The sequence below is a fragment of the Nicotiana tabacum genome, chromosome 13, assembly GCF_000715075.1.
Source record: "Nicotiana tabacum cultivar K326 chromosome 13, ASM71507v2, whole genome shotgun sequence".
Lineage (NCBI taxonomy): Eukaryota > Viridiplantae > Streptophyta > Magnoliopsida > Solanales > Solanaceae > Nicotiana > Nicotiana tabacum.
The window spans coordinates 26,568,757-26,592,112 of NC_134092.1; the positions used below are offsets into that span (position 1 = coordinate 26,568,757).

General features: G+C 37.5%; 1 protein-coding gene across 1 annotated transcript; it reads right to left on the minus strand.

The window, feature by feature from the left end:
• Positions 1-375: 375 nt before the first annotated feature.
• Positions 376-13,265, minus strand: LOC107768105 (aspartic proteinase 36-like). Its single transcript, XM_016587209.2, has 10 exons — positions 12,452-13,265; positions 10,007-10,136; positions 7,095-7,336; positions 6,467-6,685; positions 4,955-5,114; positions 4,488-4,561; positions 3,083-3,173; positions 2,520-2,598; positions 1,171-1,242; positions 376-721 (listed from the first exon to the last, which is right to left on the minus strand). The coding sequence occupies exons 1-10, from the start codon at positions 12,682-12,684 to the stop codon at positions 570-572; spliced, it is 1,452 nt and encodes a 483-aa protein (XP_016442695.1). The 5' UTR covers positions 12,685-13,265; the 3' UTR covers positions 376-569.
• Positions 13,266-23,356: the final 10,091 nt, after the last annotated feature.

Consider the following 23,356-nt stretch of genomic DNA (forward strand, 5'->3'; position numbering starts at 1 on the left):
GGCATAGGCTAACAAGGAGAGGGCTACCTAAAATCCATCAGTTTCAGCAAAATATATGCTCAACAATTCCCATGCAACTTCCAGAATATTGGCTATGGCATTTCTTGTTCAATATTATACTGCTATACATAAGATTCATCTTTCTTCAAGCTACTTCCTCCAGGAAACGTTTATTATATATTACATATCTTAAATCCTTTTTAAGTATATACGTATCGCACCAAAGGTGGTTTATTATTTATATATATACATATCTAGGCGGATATAGTACTTTAGTTACGGGTTCATCTAAATAGGAGAGAATACTAATACTAACTTATAAAACCAGGTTAAATATATTTACTGTCTATAATAGTCTATGAGACATCCCAAGAGAAGAGATAAATACTTGACCAGCTTCTATATGAACTGTTCTTACATGTTTCAGCACATAAGAGAAACTGCTAATGACAGTTTCATCAGAAAGTAACAGAGGAAAAGGATTATATGCCCAATGAAACATCTCTGAAACCTTTAAATTTCTGAATATTATGGTACAAAAATGACCACCTGTACAGCTGTTTATTATATCACTTCAACAAATTATACAGGATGGAAATGATTAGCAAGAAGAATGTAAAAGCCTTCCCTGAATCCACAGTAGAAGATGATGAAACATTGTGAGAAGCCACAGTATACGCGCTTCCAGAGCTTTCATATTTGAGTTGGATGGTTGAAGAGCCTGAAATTAACACAACAAATACTTGAGGAAAATCTTCCATTGAAACTATAAACAATGCACCGAGTATAGCATAACATTTTATCGTAATAACATGGCGTCTCTAAAGATATCTTAACCTGAGAAAATAGAAAGAAAGGAAGGAACTTCATAGCTAATATATGAAGATATTTTAAAGGCATTTATATGCAGAACAAGATTCTGCAAAATCCAAATAACTATGCAAAACATTGAAACATGAACAGGAAAGCATCAATATCTTTTTTCAGTATAGAGTGCTAGTGAAGAATAGCACGAAACACCTAATTCTTATATAGAAGGTGCATCTTATGGAATGAAAGGAATGGATTGATTTCCATATGTATGTAGAAGGCTATGAATGCTATTGGAAATCGATTCATTTCAATATGGAGTAGACTACAGAAGAAAGACAATCAATTAACTATACTCACAGTCGTACTCAGTCCAACCAATGGTCTGGTTTTCAACATCATACAGAACTAGCTTGTTTGATAACACAAGATCTGCAACAAAGTGTTTGTCAAAAAGCTGTCTATCAATAGTTTTATCAACTTAAGCTCAATTCTGAAAGTCAATATGGTGTTAATATTTCAAGGATAAAAGAATGGTATTACGGAAGAACATTGGATGCAAGTGATGAAGCAGAATGTATGACAGAATTATCATTCAATTCCACTCCAGTCCAGGCCTAGAAAGAGTATTCTGGTACTGCTACTCCTTCAACTAATATTATCTTTACCTGTACTTTGTGGGAGATTCTATTACTCTCTGACTATTTTGAAGTGGAATAAATACCACGCTTAGAGCTGGCGTCGCATTAGCAATGTATGCACGTTCATCTAGCACGTGAGAAGACAAATGCAAGCCAAATTATATAGTCTCTTAACACCATGTGTCCAAGAGATAGGAACTATTTCTTACTCTTTTTTAGGCCCTTCTCCAAAAATTCCGCTCAAATCTGCCACCTCTAATACCACCCATGGCTGACCTATAGCATCTCCTCTACGCCTTAACCTGCTCAACCATCGCTATCGCCACCGCCACCCTTCTCCAAACTGCTCCCTCCGCTGTTTTCTCACTTTGTCCCACAGCCATCTCCCTTCTCTTTCTTCTGGCTTTCTTGGATCTGAACAAATTTCCAAAAAGCAAAGAAGGCGGCACCCTAGGAGGAGCGGGCGATGCCGGCCACTGGATATAGAGAGAACAAGGTTCTGATTTGATGATTAAGCATAAAGAATGACTACTTACCACATTATATGTAGCCCAAGGCTCCCCCACTTGTGCATTGTTAATTGATTAAGTTAATAAGAAACTTTCACAAAAGGTTTCATCAGCTAAAGGGACTTGTTATGCAAATTTTCCCTATCCATAGCATTGACAGAGCGTGGACATCCTAATAAGCTATTCAACAGCCTCTCTAAGATTTTTCCATCATAGCATTCATCGTTAAACTCCAACACGACAGCTTTACCACAACTTTAAGCATTTTATCATATTCATAACTTTAAACTTATTTGGGATATACATTCTTATCTATATTGTCTCTAATCCCTCAGCATTTCTGCAAGCTTGACCAACAACAAGATTTATTTTGTCGTACATTCATTCATATTCCTCAAATGTCTTATCCAGCTCATGCTTGCTGAAACAAGATTGGAATGGAATATCATCGAGCAGGGACAAGCTTAAGTTTCACAAACATTCTTCAATAGAAATTGCATGGATTTACTTCAATTCAGATGTGTTTCTCTTAAAAGTAAGAGAAGGTGTCAAATGATACCTCCTAACAGAGTTATTGCCACTCCATCCTTTGCCTGCATTCCTCCACTGTCTTGCCAACCAAAACACCATCGACTCTCCTGCAAAATTGAGACCAGAGCAATACTGAGATGAAATTCTCCACGAGGAGAAGGGCTTGTAAGTTACATATTCTGTCCTTTTGCCTTTCAATTTCTCTGCACCCTAACAACACAAGGCCATCTTTTTGGCCCTATCCTCCGGTACGGACAACATAAATATACATGCAGACGTATACACCAACAGAAGTGTAGAATAAAACATACACAAATATACCATATAGACATGAAAGAGACAAATTCCCAGAAAAATAGCAGGGTTGAATCTAAACATGATTAACCTAGGAGACAAATCTAAAGGCCTATGCTCATGAATGTTCAGTCTGGCAATGGCTTGAGAGCTAAAAGAACTGCTATTGTACAACAAGCAAGGGTCCAACAATCAAATTTTAGTATTGAAATTGAAAGTTTTCTTGGGAAAAGGAAAAAATATCATCTGATTAAATAAAAAAGGAGCTGGAAAACTTCAGCATACTTAATTACTTACTGTGACTTGGAAAAGATAATCATGTGGATAAACTGTCAAAGAAAGCGAATCTGCAAAGCGGAATGTTACAACTGGGAACCCATCATCAATCCTGCACCAGCAGAGGAAGAGGATGGTTAAAAAACATTGAGTTTGTACATGATTGGCAATTTATCCGACTCGTAATGATTAATTTTCTTACAAAACTAGACTAAGAGAACATTTATGTCCTCAACAATACTCTTTCCGTATTCCCAATCCCAGTATAAATACACATACTCTTTCTTTATTCCCTCTCAGTCACTCCAAAAAGAAATTACTACTCTCTCCGTCTCAAAATGATTGAAAGATACACAGTACTCTCTCCAACTACAGGATCACATCCCGGGCCGGAATGTCCTTGATCTGTTGGGTCTTTGATTTACTTTTTGGGCCTGGGCTGCTTTGCATCAATTGGCCAACCTCAGCATTTGTCTAAACTTTTACCAACATTTTTCATACTCAAAAACTAGCCATTAGCAAATTGAAATCTGACTACCTGGTATAAGCTCATATTACATGTAATTATCTTCAAAAGTATTAGTTTTATTAAGCAGGAGAACATATCTTGGCCCTGAAAACTAATATGGAAGACAAAAACTCCATATAATGTTGCATGATTCTGCTGGGAATTATCCCAAGATGCGTGTCCCATTCAAAAGAACTAACAAAGAATATAGCAATCATATATTCCTAGACTCTACTTTTGCCAGACAATTTTGGGGTTTGATTTTAAAAATATTTGGGGTAGAGTTCGCAATGCCTAGTTCAATCAAGGACCAGTGGCGGAGCCAGAATTTTGGTTAAGGGGTGTCAAAATATACAAAAGTAAATATACCAGGAAATTAAGGGGAGTCAATACATAGTATATATACATATAATTTATTTTTTTACCTACCTATACGGTGTATTTTTTTCGCGAAGGGGTGTCATTTGACACCCCTTCCTATAAGGTGGCTCCGCCACTGTCAAGGACCTCTCTTCAGCTGGTGGTGGCATTGCATGGGTAGAAAAGAACTCAAGCATATATGGTAAACTATTGCAGCTACTATATGTTGGACACTATTGAAGGGAAGGAGTGAGAGATGCTTTGAATGCTAAAGAATAGCAGTATATATCTTAAGATACAGATGTTTAGGTCAGTCAGCACTTTGGTGCAACATGGAAGATGTATGCTAAATTTTATAAATTCCTTCCAGTAGTGATTTTTATACAGTGCTTGTCACTTTTTTTAGTGATTTTTGTACAGGGCCTATCTGTATTATTTGCTTCTCCTACTGTTTCAGATTATATGTATATGCTCATAGCAAAAATGAAAAGATCTCACACACCAAGCCTTTAACAAAAGAAATATGAAACTCACACGAAAGGCCAGAAAGAATCTTACTTCCCGGTGTAGTCAAAGCAGCGGAAACTTCCCTCAACAAGACGAATATTTAACTGTGGTTGCCGTTCCATCAACTATGGCAACAGAGAGAAGGAAGAATCAAGCAGAAAGTTCAAAAATATCCATGCGTACATGCGGTGTAAGCTCCCTAAGGCAGGGGCGGATTTACAGGCAAAAATATGGGGCACGTGAACCCATGGTCTCTCTGCAAAATTAGATATTTTATGCACATATTTTCTAAAATAGTTATAATATTAACTGTTGGCACGCATGCTCCAAGAAGTTTAAATGGTGCACTTGGTTGAAGGTTGAGTTAATTAACTACCAAGAGGAATAGGGATCAATTCCCACTTAATATATTTTTTCAACTTTTTTTTTAATAGTGCACTCATCTACTAGAAATCCTAGATCCGCCTCTGCCCTAAGGAATAAACTAATTACATTGTTTCTGAAATATCTGGAGTTACCTTGTAGATGAGAGCACTGTAGACCATGCTTGGAAGATATGCTAAGGTTGTGCCACTGTCAATTATTGTCATACTGGACCTCGTGTCGAATATGGTTGTGGGAATGTCTAGAACTTCACCACCAACCTCAATTCCTTTCATAACAACATTATAATGTGGCCTAAAGAGGAAGACAAATACTTTAGGTAAGAGTTCTGAATAGTGGAAGAAAGGAGCCAATTCAAAGGATAACAATAAATAGATGAGGCTAAAATCATGTAGCCAAAGCAAGAAAACAAAATAACAAAAATAGAACAGAAGTCGCAACTTCAATAATTCAAACTTGAAACCAGGTAATAAAAACTTTGCAAATTTAGCGAGTGAATAGAGAGAGTTTTAAACTCCCTACATGTGAAGTTTTTGTAAATCCAATAGTATTACATCCAGTGAGTCTAGATAGAGCAAAGTAATTGGAACATCGGTTATTTCATAGTTGGTTTCTGCAATCCTTTATATAGTAGGATTAGATTGTAGAGTTTACAATAACTATTGTACTTTCTTTGTCCCTACTTTAAATGTCTATTTTTTCTTACTAGGCCATCTCAGTCCTCCTTCCTGAAAAGAAAATTTACATGGAAGCCACTTGACTCTTACTATGTAATACTTTTTCCGTTCTACAGACAGACTAAATCTTTGAATCCTAAACATATCATTCTTGAAGGCAGTAATGCTTTCAATTCATCCGACAACCATCAGCTATATTTTTAGCAGAGATTTTGCTTCTTTGGATAGTCTAATGTAATTCCAATCTTATCATTCCTCTCTTTATTTTCAGAGTTTTCCACGGCTTTTCATCCTAAGAAGTCTTTCATTTCAATTTTTTATCAAGTCTATATGGATCTTGATTCAATATTAAGGCAATGTCCACAGTAAACTCCCTTTAACCAAGAATTTCTACCTTTTCTGGTCCTAAATGTAAGCTATTTGAGGACTAGAAGCTGCTGCAAAATCTGTCCTGCGTCATTTAGTTTGTCTAGTTTTTATATTTGTAGACCACCTATTAAGGGAGAACAGTAGAACAAGAATCCAACTAAGATGCCATACTGTGGATGAAGGTCCATATCACTGAATCAGAGGGATGCAAATATCAACACAAACAGATGCATTATAACATTTTGCATAAAATGTTTGAGCAACTGTACATTTACCATCTTTATTTATTTACCAGAGAGGTCCATGTTTGAGCAATTTTGCATAAAATATCAACACAAACAAGATGCATTATTTATTTATTGATAACCAAAAAATCCCCGAGGACCAGTGGCGCGCGGATTGAAACTCGGTGGATAATGGGTCTGCCCCTTTACTCTTCTCCACTTAAGTCTTTTGTCTATGGTAGAATTTGAACTTAGTGGCGTGCGCCTAACCCACACATAATGTAATGCGCTCTTACCACTAGACGAAAGCTCAGGAGGCCATGTACCATCTTTATTTTTTTTAGAAACAGGGGGTTTTGATAGTAAAAATACTTACGAATCGGGGACTAGTGGTGTTGAATTTACTTTTGGCTGAACTACTGGTCCAATGGTAAATATACCACCTCCATTCTTTCCGTCTAGGCAATGCGCAAATATTTTCTTCACCTTTCCCGCTGCAGCTAGCTGCGAAATAACGGACGAACTTGCTTGTCCAAAACCAAGTATTCCATCAACTGCTTGACTGGGATTACTTAGTTCTTGTCTAGACGAGCACCTGTGTTGGATCAAAAATATGTGAGCAACCACATGTCATCAAGAGATAAATACCCTGCCTGAACAGACTACATTATATTGCATTCTTGAGTAGCATCAATTAAATATTATGGAGAAGTTCAAATACATTGAGAAGTGCGGCATGGAACTTGGTGAAGTAAAACAGAAACTACGCAGAGAGAGTTGTAGTAAAGCTTATAAACACCAGATTAATGAACTGAATTACAGATCAAAATTATATTAGTCATCCAAGTTTATCAGTTAATTTATTCAGCAAGAATAGGCATAGGAAATTTTTAATCACAAGGATTAGCAACTTATATGTTATTCATCCAAGTTGATCAGTTATTTGCTCATCAGCAATAGGCATATTTTAATCATATTTTTAATCAGAAGGGTTAGAAGTTTACCCAAATGCTATAGACCCGTTCATAGATGTTGTTTTAAGGTCTCCTGACACTTGATCAAACCGAATATCATCCTTTACAAAGAATCCTGAGGTTGAGCTTCCATCTCCATAACTAACCTGATAATCACATGGCATTCCCACCTTGCAATCCGAATAGGGAGTATTAAGCATGCAAAACTCTTCATCACAAGAAACAGATTTTGCAGTTGTAGAGGCCTTCAAGTCATACGGCGTCAAGTCTATCTGTAAGGTAAATTAACAGAATAAGTACATGACATGTGTCTATTAATAACAGAACTAGCATGTAATTATGGCCAATATTTTGGCTAATGGACTCCATCTCACATGAGCATAAGCATCTTTGCAAAGTGTAGACTTTGTTGGCAATATTCTTTGGGATCCAAAAATATTGCATTATGTGGTGGACATCATTTGCACAAGTTGTATCTCTTCTTTTACACCTAAGAGGCCAAGACTTTTTGCCTATAAAAGGGAAGGCAATTAGTTCATTTTAGACACACCAACAAGACTTGAGTATTCATTTCTTGTTTCTTCCTTTCTTCCTTTATTAAGAGTGTTTTGTATGAGAGTTAAGTGTTGGGAAGCACTTGTGTGAACCCTTTCTTTGGAGTGATCTTGTGAGGTTATTTTCTTAGGGTATTTGGTATTAATTAGAGTGTTTACTCTAATTTTGTACTCTCTTTTGTACTCTTATTGTTATAGTAAATTGCTCATCTCCGCTTGTGGACGTAAGTCACTTTGACCGAACCACGTTAAATTTGTTTCTTCTTTATCTACTTTAATTGTCGTTGTTATCAACTTCCATTGTCTTTGTTATTGTCATTATATCGTTGTTTGGCTAAATTCCGCACTATCCGGGTTCCCGATCCTAACAAATTGGTATCAGAGCCCGATCTAACCGGGTTAGTTTCAATAGCCTAAATGACAATAACAAAGACCTATGTTGAGAAATTTGACCGAAGTGCAAACTTCGGAATGTGACAATTAAAGATGGAAGCTATCCTAATTCAGGATGGCTTAGACTTGGCGTTGCAAGGAAAGGAGAAGAAGCCGGATAAAATGACGGACGAGGAGTTTGCCATCATAGACAAAAAGTCAAAAGCAGGTATCATTTTAAATCTCTCAAATGAGGTTTTACGTGAAGTTTCTGTAGAAATCACAGCTAAAGGCATGTGGGAAAAATTGAAAACCTTATATATGAAGAGGACGGTGGAAAATAGACTTTACCTGAAGCAGAAGCTTTATACAATTTATATGGGTGAAGGTACCTCTATTCTCTCTCATCTTGACACCTTTGGTTCCATTCTTATGGATTTGAGTAATATAGATTCTGAAATTAAAGATGAGGATCAAGCCGTATTACTGCTTTGTTCTCTACCCCATCTTTTAAGTATATAAGAGATACTATGCTTTATGCAAAGGATAATATCTCTTATAAGGATATTAAATCTATCTTAAAATCAAAAGAACAGATAGATAGTGATATTACTGGGGAAGCTAGTGGAACTCAAGCGGAAGTTGGCTTGTTTGTTAAGGGCAAATCCGACTCCATATCCAGATACAATAATTTAGAGTGTCGCTATTGTCATAAGAAATGTCACACTATCTCCGAATGCTATAAGCTGAAAAATAAAGAAAAGCATAAGGAAAGGAAAAATGAGCACAAAAATACTGACATTGCCGAAACAAGTGTAGTTGCTGATGAGACTGAGGGAACTATTTTTTTAGCAACTAATAATAGTTTCAAATCTAACAATGAGTGTATTTTAGATTCGGGTTGTTCTTATCATATGTGTCACAATCGGTATTTATTTACCACATATGAATCTATTGGAGGTGGAGTTGTCTTGATGGGCAACAACGCTGCCTGCAAAGTTTTTGAAAAAGGTACAGTCCGAATCAAAATGCACGATGGTGTGGTGAGAATTCTCACTGATGTTAGACATGAACCTGACTTGAAGAAAAATCTCATCTCTTTGGGCACTCTAGAATCTCTTGGGTGCAAGTACACAGGTGAAGGTGGAGTTCTGAAAGTTTCTCATGGTGCTCTTGTGATCATGAAAGCACACAGATCTGGTTCGTTGTATACTTTATTGGGATCCATTGTTATAGGCCTTACTACAGTTTCGGTATCAGACAACTTGTTTGATTTTGATGGCATTAAATTTTGACATATGCCCATTGGGACTTTTGCGGAGAAGGTGGAGCAAATTTACCATATCAGCCAAAATTAGGCCAAGGTGGAGATTTGTAATTATGGCCAATATTTTGGCTAATGGAGTCTATCTCACATAAGCATAAGCATCTTTGCAAAGTGTAGACTTTGTTGGCAATATTCTTTGGGACCCAAAAATATTGCATTATGTGGTGGACATCATTTGCACAAGTTGTATCTCTTCTTTTACACCTAAGAGGCCAAGACTTTTTTGCCTATATAAGGGAAGGCAATTAGTTCATTTTAGACACACCAACAAGACTTGAGTCTTCATTTCTTGTTTCTTCCTTTCTTCCTTTATTAAGAGTGTTTTGTATGAGAGTTAAGTGTTGGGAAGCACTTGTGTGAACCCTTTCTTTGGAGTGATCTTGTGAGGTTATTCTCTTAGGGTATTTGGGATTAATTAGAGTGTTTACTCTAATTTTGTACTCTTATTGTTATAGTAAATTGCTCCTCTCCGCTTGTGGACGTAGGTCACTTTGACCGAACCACGTTAAATTTGTGTCTTCTTTATCTACTTTAATTGTCGTTGTTATTAACTTCCATTGTCTTTGTTATTATCATTATACCGTTGTTTGGCTAAATTCCGCACTACCCGGGTTCCGATCCTAACATAGCATCCATTATCTGCACTGAGAAAGGGAAGTATAACACATAAATTGGAAGAAGAATCATACCCCGAGATCACTTTTTGTAGGACATCCCTCACAGCCAGCACAGTTCACCCATAAAATGTCACTTCCAGTATCAACCTGGACATGATATTCCTTTGAAGGCGTTCCAATTGATAACTTAGTGTAATAGAGCCTGCATCATTTATATAAAAGGAAAATGCATAACCACAATGGCAAAGGATAATATGAGCATTCATAATTTCTCCACCACCACCACAATATATATGAAGTCATGCCTTGCATGTCCATAGCACTTTTTTGCTTATATATTTATTTTTTGGAGGTGAAGTTGTGTGAGGGGGGACTGCATTTTGAAAAATAAATCTTTAAAACTTACTGTGGTAAACAACTAACAATCACTGAGCTAGACAAAGAAGCAATAATATCAGTTAGTCATAATGTTGAGAAACAAAGCTGCATATTTTCTAAAATTTCAACACCCTGTATGGAGGACCTACGTTGTGGGTTGAGGGTTCACGGGACCCGTTAGCCTCGGCAAAAATACTGTGTATATATGTTATATATATCTGTCCATATATATGGGACCTCTTAAATATTTAAGATGTGCCCTCAAACACAAAAAGGCAAATGGAGAAGTGGTTGTGTTGGGCATTTAAGTTCGCTTCTTGTCTAGATGACGTGGGTTCGAAACTCCTCTTCAGCCTTTTCTCCTTTATGTTTTAGTTCTTGGAATACAACCGTTTTTAGACTTAATAGCAAATTGCTTTAATTTTAAATTTTTATCTTCTTTTTGAATTCAACTATAGCTTAGTACTAATACATAATAGTCAACTTAATTAGTTTTATTCTCTTTCAAATCCCTACCTTAAAATTAAAAGTCTCAAATTGCAACTTATCACTCCACAAATAGAAACATACAAATCCTTCTTCAACAATAACTTTGACTTCAACTCAGCAATGACAACTAAGAGTTTGAAACTCTTCTTCAGTTCTTTGACTGTTAACATACTCATAATCTTGATTTTTTTAGTAAATTTTGATAATTTAAGCATACCTTTTTAAATTAAAATACTAGAAATTTAAAGTGTGAAACATGCTTAATCAAACACCTTCCCTTTCCCTAACATCCATTTTGCGAAGGAATCTCTCTCTGGTCACTGCTTTCTGTTTCTTTAGAACTTCTTTTTATTGATACTTGAACGATAAGTCATCATAATATTAAGTTTTCAAAGAGTTGCACGCCGAATTTAATTTATCGCTAGTGATTAGCATACAATGGTGCCCCCATTGTGCTCAAATCCTGGGTCTGCCTCTCTTAAGAAAGAATGAATACAAGAAACACCCACTATCACTATCAAATTATCAATAATCAGACCTTAAATTGTTTTAACACGTTAGATAATGGAAAAACATAGTAATAGAGATAAGCTAATATGATAGAGCAAACATCTAATTAAAGTTCGAAACTTTTTTTTGATGACGGAGAAATCCCTTAGTGCGACTAGCGCAAGGTTCAAAACTTGGTGAATAATGGGCTCGCCCTTCTACTCTTCTCCACTTAAATCAAATTTGAAATTTGAAGTAAATATCAACCGTCCCAATGGGTCATATAAGCTGGATATATTCACACAGAGAGAGCTTGAATTATCAAAAACTTATGCAGAGGATCCATACAACAACAACAACATCTAGGCCTCAATCCTAAGCAAGAAGACGTTTTCGCTTAGCTAAAGCTATTTGTACGTTCTCTTCACGTAAGTAATTTTAATTGGGTTTAAAGGAAACTCCGTAAACCAAAAACAAATCTTGCAGACACAGTGGTGGAGCCAGGAATCCTTATAAGGCGATTCAAATATATGTCACAATGCATCTTCGTCACTATACTAAAAGCTTCACTTATATCAAGGGGATTCAAACATATAAATACAAAAACAAAAAAAAAAATGTTTTGATACTCTTTGCACGGTATAATTTTCCGACGAGGGAATTCAATTGAACCTCTTTCCTCATAGCTTTGCCACGGTGCACAGGGGCGAAGGTATGTATGTTGACCACCCTTCGCCGAGAAATTTATATTGTATATAGGGTAAATTTATAGATAAAAAAATTAACTTTGAAACACCCTTGTACAACCCACTGTCAAAGTTAAAAATTTGAACACCCTTATTGAACTATTGAACTTCCTGGCTTCGCCACTGACTGTGCAGACATGATAAACTTGGGATGCACAAAGCATTATGCGTTCACACATGGTTCGAGGAAGGGCCACACCCATAGGCGGGTTGAGTCTATAGGCCAAACCCGTGACCGACAGGTCACATGGAGACAACCAGACATAGAGAGTACTAATTATGAAGAACCTATGCAAACGCAATAAATTTGCCTACACAAAATATATGCACACAATACAATATGCAGTATACACGAAAAATTGCCAAAAGAAAAAAACAATTTAAAAAAAAAAAAAAACAGAGAAGGGGAACTAACGCGGCATCAGTGGGAGAACCATTGCCACCCAATTTGAAGTCGACGGAGGTGAGCATTCTGCTGTGACGGCGGCTATCATGCGCTTTAAGATCATTCAAAATCGACCCTTTATTACCCCCACCATATTTATGCTTCACATTGAACACCAAATTTTCACCCTTCACAGCTACTACCAAAACCAACAACGAAAATATCAAACACCCATTTCTCCTTTGATCCATTATCTTCCCCATTTATGCAACATTCACAAAAACCCACATCTCAAATTGATATGATGTGTATCTGTTGATTTTGAATCTTGAGAAGGAAGAGAAAAGTAAGGAATTTTCAATTTTCCTTACATTACTCTTGTAGAAAAATGTAACAAGAAAAGAAAATTTAATTGTATTTCTTTCTCTCTCGAGTGTGACCAGAGAGAAAGAGATCGAGAGGAAAGAGACAAGTGGATTGATCATAATTTGGTAAACGGAAGAAACGTTTTGCCCGAAAATGAAGTAAAGCTACGAGGGGAAGTTTTTCTCTAAGAAGAATTTTCATGCAATTACGTTATTTCATGCTCCGCGTTTGGGGAAAATGTTTCAAATTTGAACTTATACTAGTTTTAGAAATTATTTAATTAGTTTTAGAAATCATTTTGATTTTGTCCTTGGTAAAAAAATTTAGTCCATTATTCTAACCATTAATGGAGCTCCAACACAAAATGAGTGGATTTCACATATTCAAATTCTTCGATAAAAATGATTCGAATTTACTACTAGTCTACTACAATTGATTATGGCTTAAAATAACCCTCAAGTTGGTGTCATGAAAGGGATAAAGGGATTGAGACTTTCAACTGTAAAACTTGAGCAATTTCGAATAGTATATGCCAAAATTTGATCATCTCATTTAAAAGATTTTTTTCATTTTTTATAGGACACTAATAATATTCAAAAAACTAAATAATTCTTTATTGCAGTTTTATTGTGATCTATACATTTAACATATAGTTGTCAAATATATTACTTTTATTACTAAAAATCATTTATAATTTGAATCAAGACGGAAATATTTTAACCTAATATTGTATGGACTACAGTGCTTCTTGTACATGACGAATCAAAAGATGAAAATATTTTTAATGTGAGATTAGTTTTTCGTGAGAGGGCTTTTCTTATAACTCTACTTTCGAATTGGATTATACATACCCAAAAGATTCCACTTTCGATCATTCCATATGCTGCCTAGCAAAAACATGATTATCTGAAGTGAATTCTCACTTTTGTAGTAGAGGTCAAATTAACCTGGAAGGGGTCAAATTTATCTCGACGATAGCAAGAGTAATAATACAGTACGTTTATAATGCTACACCAACAAGTATAGTAAGAAAAATCATACGAAAAAACAAAAAGGATATGAGATAACCACAACAAATGCATTAGATGGAGTCAAGTAGTTGACATTATCCATCTGAGACATTAACTTCTTATTTTCGAGAGTGAATCTTTCGCTAAACCTTTAGATGTTGATTCCCCTGTCATTAGGTCAAGGACTTCCTTGATTTTTCAGCACTGAGCAAGTGTCAGCCCCATACATAGTTGTACGACCTTTTTTAGACTTGTGTTTTCATAAGTAGTCATCCGGGCCTAGTCATTGTGATCCCCTTTGTGAGGAAGGTATCCTTTCTTTCAAAGTTTAGGGTCTATTTTGTCGAGTTCTTTAGATAGAGTTGTCACCCATAGCTAGGTATTCTCTCTATCCACTTCTGTCGGTTTCGAGCATAGGTACCTCTTGCTCAAAGTCATTCGAGCTTTTCATGGAATATGACATGATAGTGATTTCAGAGCGATTACCTTAGATTGTTCTTTGCAAGAGGGAAACATAAAGTTGATATAGCTAGTAATCATGAATCATCATTGTCGCGATGAATAGTAGTGGCTGGTGATTACAAAATCCCATGAAAATGCTTTTTTTAACCTCGAATACTAGCCACAATTCGTATTCCTTTAGTAATTATATCCCTTTTCATTCTTGGATCTTGTTTCTTATATTGTTACTTTTTCATGTTGTATATCAAGGTGACAACCCAAATACATTGCTTTCTTACACATGAGACGGAACTATTTCTTCACAACTTGAACTTTCTTAATCATCTTTTGATTTTTCTTTTATAAAATAGTTGGATTCTAATGGGAGACATCCTTTCATATGCTTTTCATCTTTAGTAATTCGTTTCCATAAAGTAAAGTAACATGGGGATGCGAAGGTTCGAAGATGTGAATTGATGCTCTCATAAGGGGGAGTTAATACACGTTTTGCTCTTTTTTCCTTACAAGATTTTGTCCCATTGGATTTTTCTTGCACAAATGATAAACAAAAAAAGCATTTGAAAGGATAATTCATTCCAGAGGTGTTATCCTGTCTAGATGTACAAATGATAATTCATCCACGTAACTTTTTCTCAATTGTTTATCCTGTCTCCCCCTCATGTTAGAAAAACTAACCTGCTTCCTCAATTTTGGAAACCCGCCTTTGTGTGTTATGGTGTTAATCAAAATATAAGCCGCACATCAATAATAATAAGATGAAATTATTTGATTCCTGACCTTGAACCACTTGTGAGGGAGAATATAATATACTTTTGTATATATCCTATATCAAACTGATATAGATAATTTTATTCTCATAAGCAACAATTTAGATATTAAGTGGAGGCACTCAATAAATTATTTTGCTAAATCAAATGTGATGTAAACCAACTTATCAAAATGAATTGTCTTGAATAGAAAATTTAAAAATTATGCTCTAAATTAAATTATTGAGCTAGTTACCTCGCAAGCACCGGGTTGTGGGTTAATAATAATCGCACATGTAACTATCTCATAGATGCATCTTATGCGGTATACATGACAGGTGAATGAGCCCATATTCACCTTTGATATTTTCAGTATTCATGGGATTTAATCCCAATTTTAGTTGGTCTATTAATTAATAAGAACAAGCAATGTAAGAAGATTCATAAAGAACTTTCTAGTTCTTTAATATTTACCCATGTGAATTCTCTTTTATTTTTTGCACATCATACTTAAATTAACATGGCTAAATCAATTATGACAACTAGATAAATTATCATTATTGATAAACTTCAGGTTTACACCATGACGTGTGCAATTATCAATAAACTCCAAGTTTATTATGATATGTGTTTTTATATCAATAAACTTTTACTTTATTGTGTCATTCTTTTATTTATGTAGTACAAATTAGAGAATAAAGCGGGTAACTTTTCACATACATATTACCCCGCTACAAGTTGTAGTTAGAAGATATTAAATATTTTCTTTATTTATAGTCTCAATATAACGAACCGCTTTCGCGAATACTTTAGAAACTAAATAAGTTTCTTTGCTAATCAATTTTATTTCTCCAAAATAGTATAATTGGCTCTTCCAGAGCTTTCAATTAATTTTCTACTATCACATATTCATCAATATCCATATGGTGAGTATCTCTTTCAAGGAGAAAGTTATACCATTATGGTCATGGTCAAAATCATTAGGCAAGATATGTTCCTTCTATTACTTTTTCTCTGTAATAATCAAACTACCTTAATATTTTTGCATAATCTCAATAGGTACGTGATCAATGACCATTCATACCATAATAATTAAATTATTTTCTTATTGTCACGACCCCAAATTACCTCCTTAGGATGTCGTGATGGCACCTAATCTTTAAGACTAGGTAAGCCTATCAATGCGGAATAACAATAGAAATCTGAAATAAATAAATCTGCAATTCACATAATTACAACTCCCAAAACTCGGTAGGAATAAGTCACAACCTTCTAAGAATTTATCCTCAATGTCTATATATATCATAGTCTAAAGAAAAATAAGGAAACAACATAATAAGGATAGAAGGGGACTCCGGAATCTGCGGACGCTGGCAGATATACCTCGAAGTCTCCGTACACAGGTAGCTCACTGATATCTGAGCTGGTAGGAAGTATCTGGATCTGCACAAAAAGATGTGCAGAAGCGTAGCATAAGTACACCACAGCGGTACCCAGTAAATGCCAAGCCTAACCTCGGTAAAGTAGTGACAAGGTCAGATCAGGCCCTACTGGAATAATAAAAGACATGGTGAAATGTTTAACAATATAATAACAATAAATAACAATGAAAATGAATCAAGTAAGTAGTATGTCACCATTAAATTATACAGAATAAGGGCAAATAATACCTCGCGGAAAGAAAACAGAAATTTACAACTTTAAGAAAAATCACGACAATAATCAAAGGCAAATGCAGTCATAAATAAATATCAACAAGGGCATTCCCGAGGTACCGCCTCGTAGTCCCAAATAATAAAAAAATTCACAATATCTCATTTCCTTATATCACCGCGGAAGCCTTCACATTTAATTTTAAAGAAAATATTTTTCTCGAAATAGCATCCCGCGTTTTAACCACCCTTATCACACCGTATGACTTCTAGTAGTTTCCCTACTAGCCACGCGTATCAAGCCACTCTTATCTCACCGCATGCGTTTCAACACCCAGACCTTATACCACCGCATGCGTATCAATATCACAATATATCACAATCTGCACCTCAAGTGCTCAAACATTTTAATTTGCCAAAATAAATCAACAACAATAATATTTTTCCACAATAGGGAGTTCATGACTCAATCACAATGAGCACAAAATCTCACAAAATATTCGAAAATAAATAACTGAGCAAAAATAATATTTCACAATTTTTAACACGTTACCTCAATACCAAATTTAAGATATCAAATACGTCATATTAATAATATTTAAATTAAAGAAATTTAACCTTCAAATAATGCACAGAATAAAAGAAACCAAGTTTCAACTAAATAGGTAAAATAATTAGCAAGAAAAGGTCAAGCAAATTTAAAGTATAAAAATTAGATCAATGATGAAGAATATAACAAGATAAAATAATTTAATTAATATGCAACAGTGATCTACATAATTTAAAGATATAATCTTCCACATTTAGCCCGTGTACACACTCATCACCTCGTGTACACGATTCTAAATACATTACAATTATCACATCAATACCAATCTTAGGGAAAATTTCCCCCACACAAGGTTAGACAAGTCACTTACCTCAAATCGCGCTCAATCAGTCAAGTAGTATGCCTTTTCCTCGATTTTCTGACTCCGATCGGCTTGAATCTAGTCATAATTAATTCGATTCAATTAATACAAATTATAGGAATAAATTTCACATGAAAATATAAATTTTCTACAAAAATTCGAAATTTAACCCCAAAAATCTCTCGTGGGCCCCACATCTCGGAACCCAACAAAAGTTACAAAATATGAACGACCATTCAACCACGAGTTCAACCATATGAACTTTACTAAAATCCGACATCAACTCGACCCTCAAATCTTCAATTTAAACCAAGAGGATTTTCTAAATCTTTCAACTTAATTCACCAATTAAATGTTAGAAATAACCATGGATTCGGGTAATTTGACCAATATTAAGTTAAGAACACTTACCCCGTTATTTTTCTTGAAAATCTCCCGAAAATCGTCTCTTCCCGAGCTCCAATTTGGTAAAAATGGAAAGTGGGACGAAGTCCCATTTTCAGAACTTAAACATTCTGCCCAGTGATTTCTTCTATGCAATCGCGGACCAACTCACGCGATTGTGAAGCACAGTCTCCGCAAGCCTACGCGATCGCGAAGCATTAAGCGTGTGGCCCAACTCCTCCCTCCGTTCCTCATAGCAAACACGGCCTAGCCCACGCGTTCGCGATGCACAGTATTCTCAAGCTACGTGATCGCGGTTCCCTACACGCGATCGCATAGAGTAAAATCTCCACTGCCCACTTAAGCCTACGCGATCGCGGACCTTCTCACGCGATCACGTAGAAGAAAATCAAACCTGAGCACCAGAAAATTTCAGCAAAACACCAAGTCCAAAAATTGATCCGTTAGTTATCCGAAACTCACCCGAGGCCCTCGGGACCTCAAACAAATATACCAACAAGTCCTAAAATATCATACGAAATTAGTTGAAACTTAAAATCACAATAAACAACGCTAAAATCATGAATCATGCTCCAATTCAAGCTTAATGAAACTTAAAAATTTCAACTTCTACATTCGATGCCGAAACCTATCAAATCAAGTCCGATTGACCTCAAATTTTGCACATAAGTCATAAATGATATAACGAAACTCTGAAAAAATTTCAGAACTGGATTTTGACCCCGATATCAAAAAGTTAACTCCCCGATCAAATTTTTCAAAAATTCAACTTTCGTCATTTTAAGCCTAATTCTATTACGGAGTTCCAAATAATTTTTCAGACACGCTCCGAAGTCCAAAATACCATACGGAGCTAGTGGAATCATCAAAATTCTATTCCGGGGTCGTTTTCATATAAGTTAACATCCGATCAACCTTTTCAACTTAAGCTTTCAACCTTGAGACTAAGTGTCTCAAATCATTCCGAAATCTCTCCGGACCCGAACTGACTACCCCGACAAGTTACATAACAGTTATAAAGTATAGAATGAGCAGTAAATGGGGGAATGGGGCTACAACTTTTAAAATGACTGGCTGGGTCGTTACATTCTCCCCCTCTTAACCAAACGTTCATCCTCGAACGGGTTTAGAATTATACCTGGAGTGGTGAAAAGATGAGGATAACAGCTGCGCATATCATGCTCGGTCTCCCAAGTTGCCTCCTCGACCGGATGACCCCTCCATTGTACTTTTACTGAGGCGATGCTCTTCGATCTCAACTTTCTAACTTGTCTGTCCAAAATGGCCACTGGTTCCTCGACACAAGATAGTTCCTTGTCCAACTGGACTGAGCTGAAGTCTAGCATATGAGATGGATCGTCGTGATACTTCCAGAGCATGGAAACATGGAACTTTGGATGAACTGCAGTGAGATTAGGTGGTAGTGCGAGTCTATAAGCCACCTCTCCAATTCTTTCAAGAATCTCAAAAGGCCTAATATACCTCGGGCTCAACTTGCCCTTCTTCCCGAACCTCATAACACCCTTCACGGGCAAAACTCGGAGCAAGACCTGCTCACTAACCATGAATGTAACATCACGAACCTTCCGATCCGCATAACTCTTTTGTCTAGATTGGGCTGTACGAAGTCGATCCTGAATCAATTTAACTTTTTCCAAAGCATCTTGAACCAAGTCCTTACCCAATAGCCTAGCTTCATCCAGCTCGGACCAACCCACTGTAGACTGGCACTGCCTACCATATAAGGCCTCATACGATGCCATCTGAATGGTCGACTGATAATTGTTATTGTAAACAAACTCCGCAAGTGGCAAGAACTAATCCCAAGTACCCCCAAAATCTATCACACATGCACGAAGCATGTCCTCCAGTATCTGAATAGTGCGTTCGAACTGTCTGTCCGTCTGAGGGTGAAATGTTGTACTCAACTCTACCCGGGTACCCAAAATCGTGATGTAAACCGCGTACCCCGGTCAGAGATGATAGATACCGGTATGCCATGAAGCCTGACGATCTAGCGAATATAAACCTGGGCCAGCTGCTCCGAAGAGTAAGTAGTAACTACAGGAATGAAATAAGCTGACTTGGTCAATCTATCCACAATCACCCAAACTGCATCGAACTTCCTCTGAGTCCGTGGGAGCCCAACAACGAAATCCATAGTGATCCGCTCCCATTTCCATTCTGGAATCTCCAACTTCTGAATCAATCCACCCAGTTGTTGATGCTCATACTTCACCTGTTGACAATTTAGGCACCGAGCTACATACTCCACTATGTCTTTCTTCATCCGCCTCCACCAATAGTGTTGTCTCAAGTCCTGATACATCTTTACAACACCCGGATGAATGGAGTACCGCGAACTGTGAGCCTCTTGGAGAATTATCTCATGCAAGCCATCTACATTGGGTACATATAGCCTGCTCTACATCCGTAATACACTGTCATCTCCAATACTGACTTCCTTGGCATTATCGTGTTGGACTGTGTCCTTAAGGACAAGCAGATGAGGGTCATCATACCGACGCTCCCTGATACGATCATAAAGATAAGACTGAGGAACCATACAAGCCAAAACCCGGCTCGGCTTGGAAACATCCCATCTAACAAACTGGTTGGCCAAGGCCTAAACATCCAAGGCTAAAGGCCTCTCTGCTACCGGTAAATATGCTAAGCTACCCAAACTCTCTGCCTTACGACTCAAGGCATCATCCACTACATTGGCCTTCCCGGGATGATAGAGAATGGTGATATCATAATCCTTAAGCAACTCCAACCACCTCTGCTGCCGCAAATTAAGATCCTTCTGTTTAAACAGATGTTGTAGACTCCGGTGATCGGTGTAGACCTCACAATGGACATCGTACAAATAATGAGCCAAATCTTCAAGGCATTAACAATAGCTGCTAACTCAAGATCGTGGACAAGATAATTCTTCTCATGTACCTTTAACTTTGTCTAGATGCATTGGCAATCACCCTACCGTCTTGCATCAGCACTGCACCGAGACCAGTACACGACACATCCCAATACACAATATAAGACCTTGAACCTGTGGGCAACACCAGTACTGGGGCTGTAGTCAAAGCTATCTTGAGCTTTTGAAAGCTCTCCTTACATTCCTCGGTCCACCTGAACGGAGCACCCTTCTGGGTCAATTTGGTCATAGGTGCAGCAATAGAAGAGAAACCTTCTACAAATCGGCGATAATACCCTGGCAAACCAAGGAAACTCCGGATCTCCGTAGCTGAGGACGGTCTGGACCAACTCTGCACTGCCTCAATCTTCTTCGGATCTACCTTGATCCCCTTGCACGAAACTATATGACCCAAAAATCCCACCGACTCAAGCCAGAATTCACAATTTGAAAATTTTGTATATAACTTCTTTTCTCTCAAAGTCTGAAACACAGTCCTCAGGTGTTGCTCATGATCTTCCCGACTCCGGGAATACACCAGAATGTCGTCAATAAACACAATGACGAAAGAATCAAGATAGGGCTGAAATACATTGTTCATTAAGTGCATAAATGCTGCTTGGGCGTTGGTCAGCCCAAAAGACATCACAAGGAACTCGTAATGACCATACCGAATCCTGAAAGCAGTCTTTGGGATATCCAGCTCCCGAATCTTCAACTGATGATAGCTTGAACGTAAGTTGATCTTAGAGAACACTCTGGCACCCTGAAGCTGATCAAATAGGTCATCAATACGTGGCAATGGATACCTGTTCTTCACTGTAACCTTGTTCAACTGGCGGTAATCAATACACATCTGCATTGAACCATCCTTTTTCTTCACAAATAAGATATGAGCACCCTAAGGCGATACACTGGGCCGAACAAAACCCTTATCAAGCAGCTCCTGTAACTGCTCCTTTAATTCCTTCAATTCTACTGGGACATACGATATGGTGGAATAGAAATGGGCTGAGTGCCCGGTAATAAATCAATGCCAAAGTCAATATCCATGTTGGGTGGCATACCCGGAAGATCCGCAGGAAATACATCAGGAAAATCTCTTACTACAGGAACTGACTCTACGGTAGGAGTGTCAATACTAACATCTCTCACATAGGCCAGATACGCATCACACCCCTTCTCAATCATTCGCTGAGCTTTAAGAAATGAAACAACTCTGCTAAAAACATGATCCAAGGTACCTCTCCACTCTAGACGTGGTAGACCTGGCATAGCCAACATCACCGTCTTGGCGTAACAATCAAGAATATCGTGATAAGGCGACAACCAGTCCATGCCCAAAATAATATCGAAATCCACTATACTGAGCAATAATAAATCAGCTCTGGTCTCAAAACCACTGATAACAATCAAACACGGTCGATATACGCAGTCAATAATAATATATTCACCCGCGGGTGTAGATACATAAACAGAAAAACTCAAAGAATCATGGGATACGCCCAAATACGGGGCAAAATAAGATGACACATAAGAATAAGTGGAGCCTGGATCAAATAAAACTGATGCATCTCTATGACAGACCGAAATAATACATGTGATAACAGAATCGGATGCAACTGCCTCTGTCCTTGCAGGAAGGGCATAATATCTGGCCTGGCCTCCCCCTCTAGGGCGACCTCTACATGTCTGACCTCCACCTCTAGCTGGTTGTGCTGGTGGAGTAACAACCGGTGCAGTAATCATGGCCTGAGAAGCCTGAGGGCCCTGCGGAATGGGTGGGGCCTAAGAAATCTATGGAGGTGCACCCCTCCTAAGTCGGGGGCAATCCCTCATGATATGATGAGTGTCACCACACTCAAAACAAGCCCTCGGAGGACGTGGCTATTGGGACTGGCTCGGGCCTGATCGACTGGACTGACCACTAAAAGCACCCCATGCAAGAGGTACAGTAGACTCTGGCGGTGCATAATATGGAACTTGGGGTCTGGGAGTAGCCGGAATACCACTGGAAGCTGGAAGTGCTAAATGAATAAGATGGCTCATATAGCCTCTACCATAACGGGTTGCAGTTGGGGCACGAGAACTGTTATATGTGCCCGAATCCCGAGGTCTCTTAGCCTCCCTCTCTTCTCTCTCTCGAGTTCGCATACCCTCCAATCTCCTAGCAATTGACACCACCTATTGGTATGTGATGTCCATCTCCAGTTCTCGAGCCATACTGAATCTGATACTAGGGTGGAGCCCCTCAATAAATCGACGAACCCGCTCTCGAACAGTAGAAACTAAGACTGGTGCATGCCTAGCCAAATCACTAAATCAGACCGCATATTCTGACACGGTCATAGAACCCTAGCGCAGCTGCTCAAACTCTGCGCGCCATATATCTCTAAGACTCTAAGGAACATACTCCCTCAAGAACATATCTGAAAATTGAATTCAAGTGAGTGAAGCTGCCTCAGC

Excerpts from the sequence above, each read along its gene's own strand:
- LOC107768105 (XM_016587209.2), bottom strand. The coding sequence starts at position 12,684 with ATGGGGAAGATAATGGATCAAAGGAGAAATGGGTGTTTGATATTTTCG. Across the intron at positions 5,115-6,466 it reads ACACCACTAGTCCCCGATTC|GCCACATTATAATGTTGTTA; the intron begins GTAAGTATTTTT and ends CTTCCTCTTTAG. Across the intron at positions 2,599-3,082 it reads ATTATCTTTTCCAAGTCACA|GAGAGTCGATGGTGTTTTGG; the intron begins GTAAGTAATTAA and ends TCAATTTTGCAG.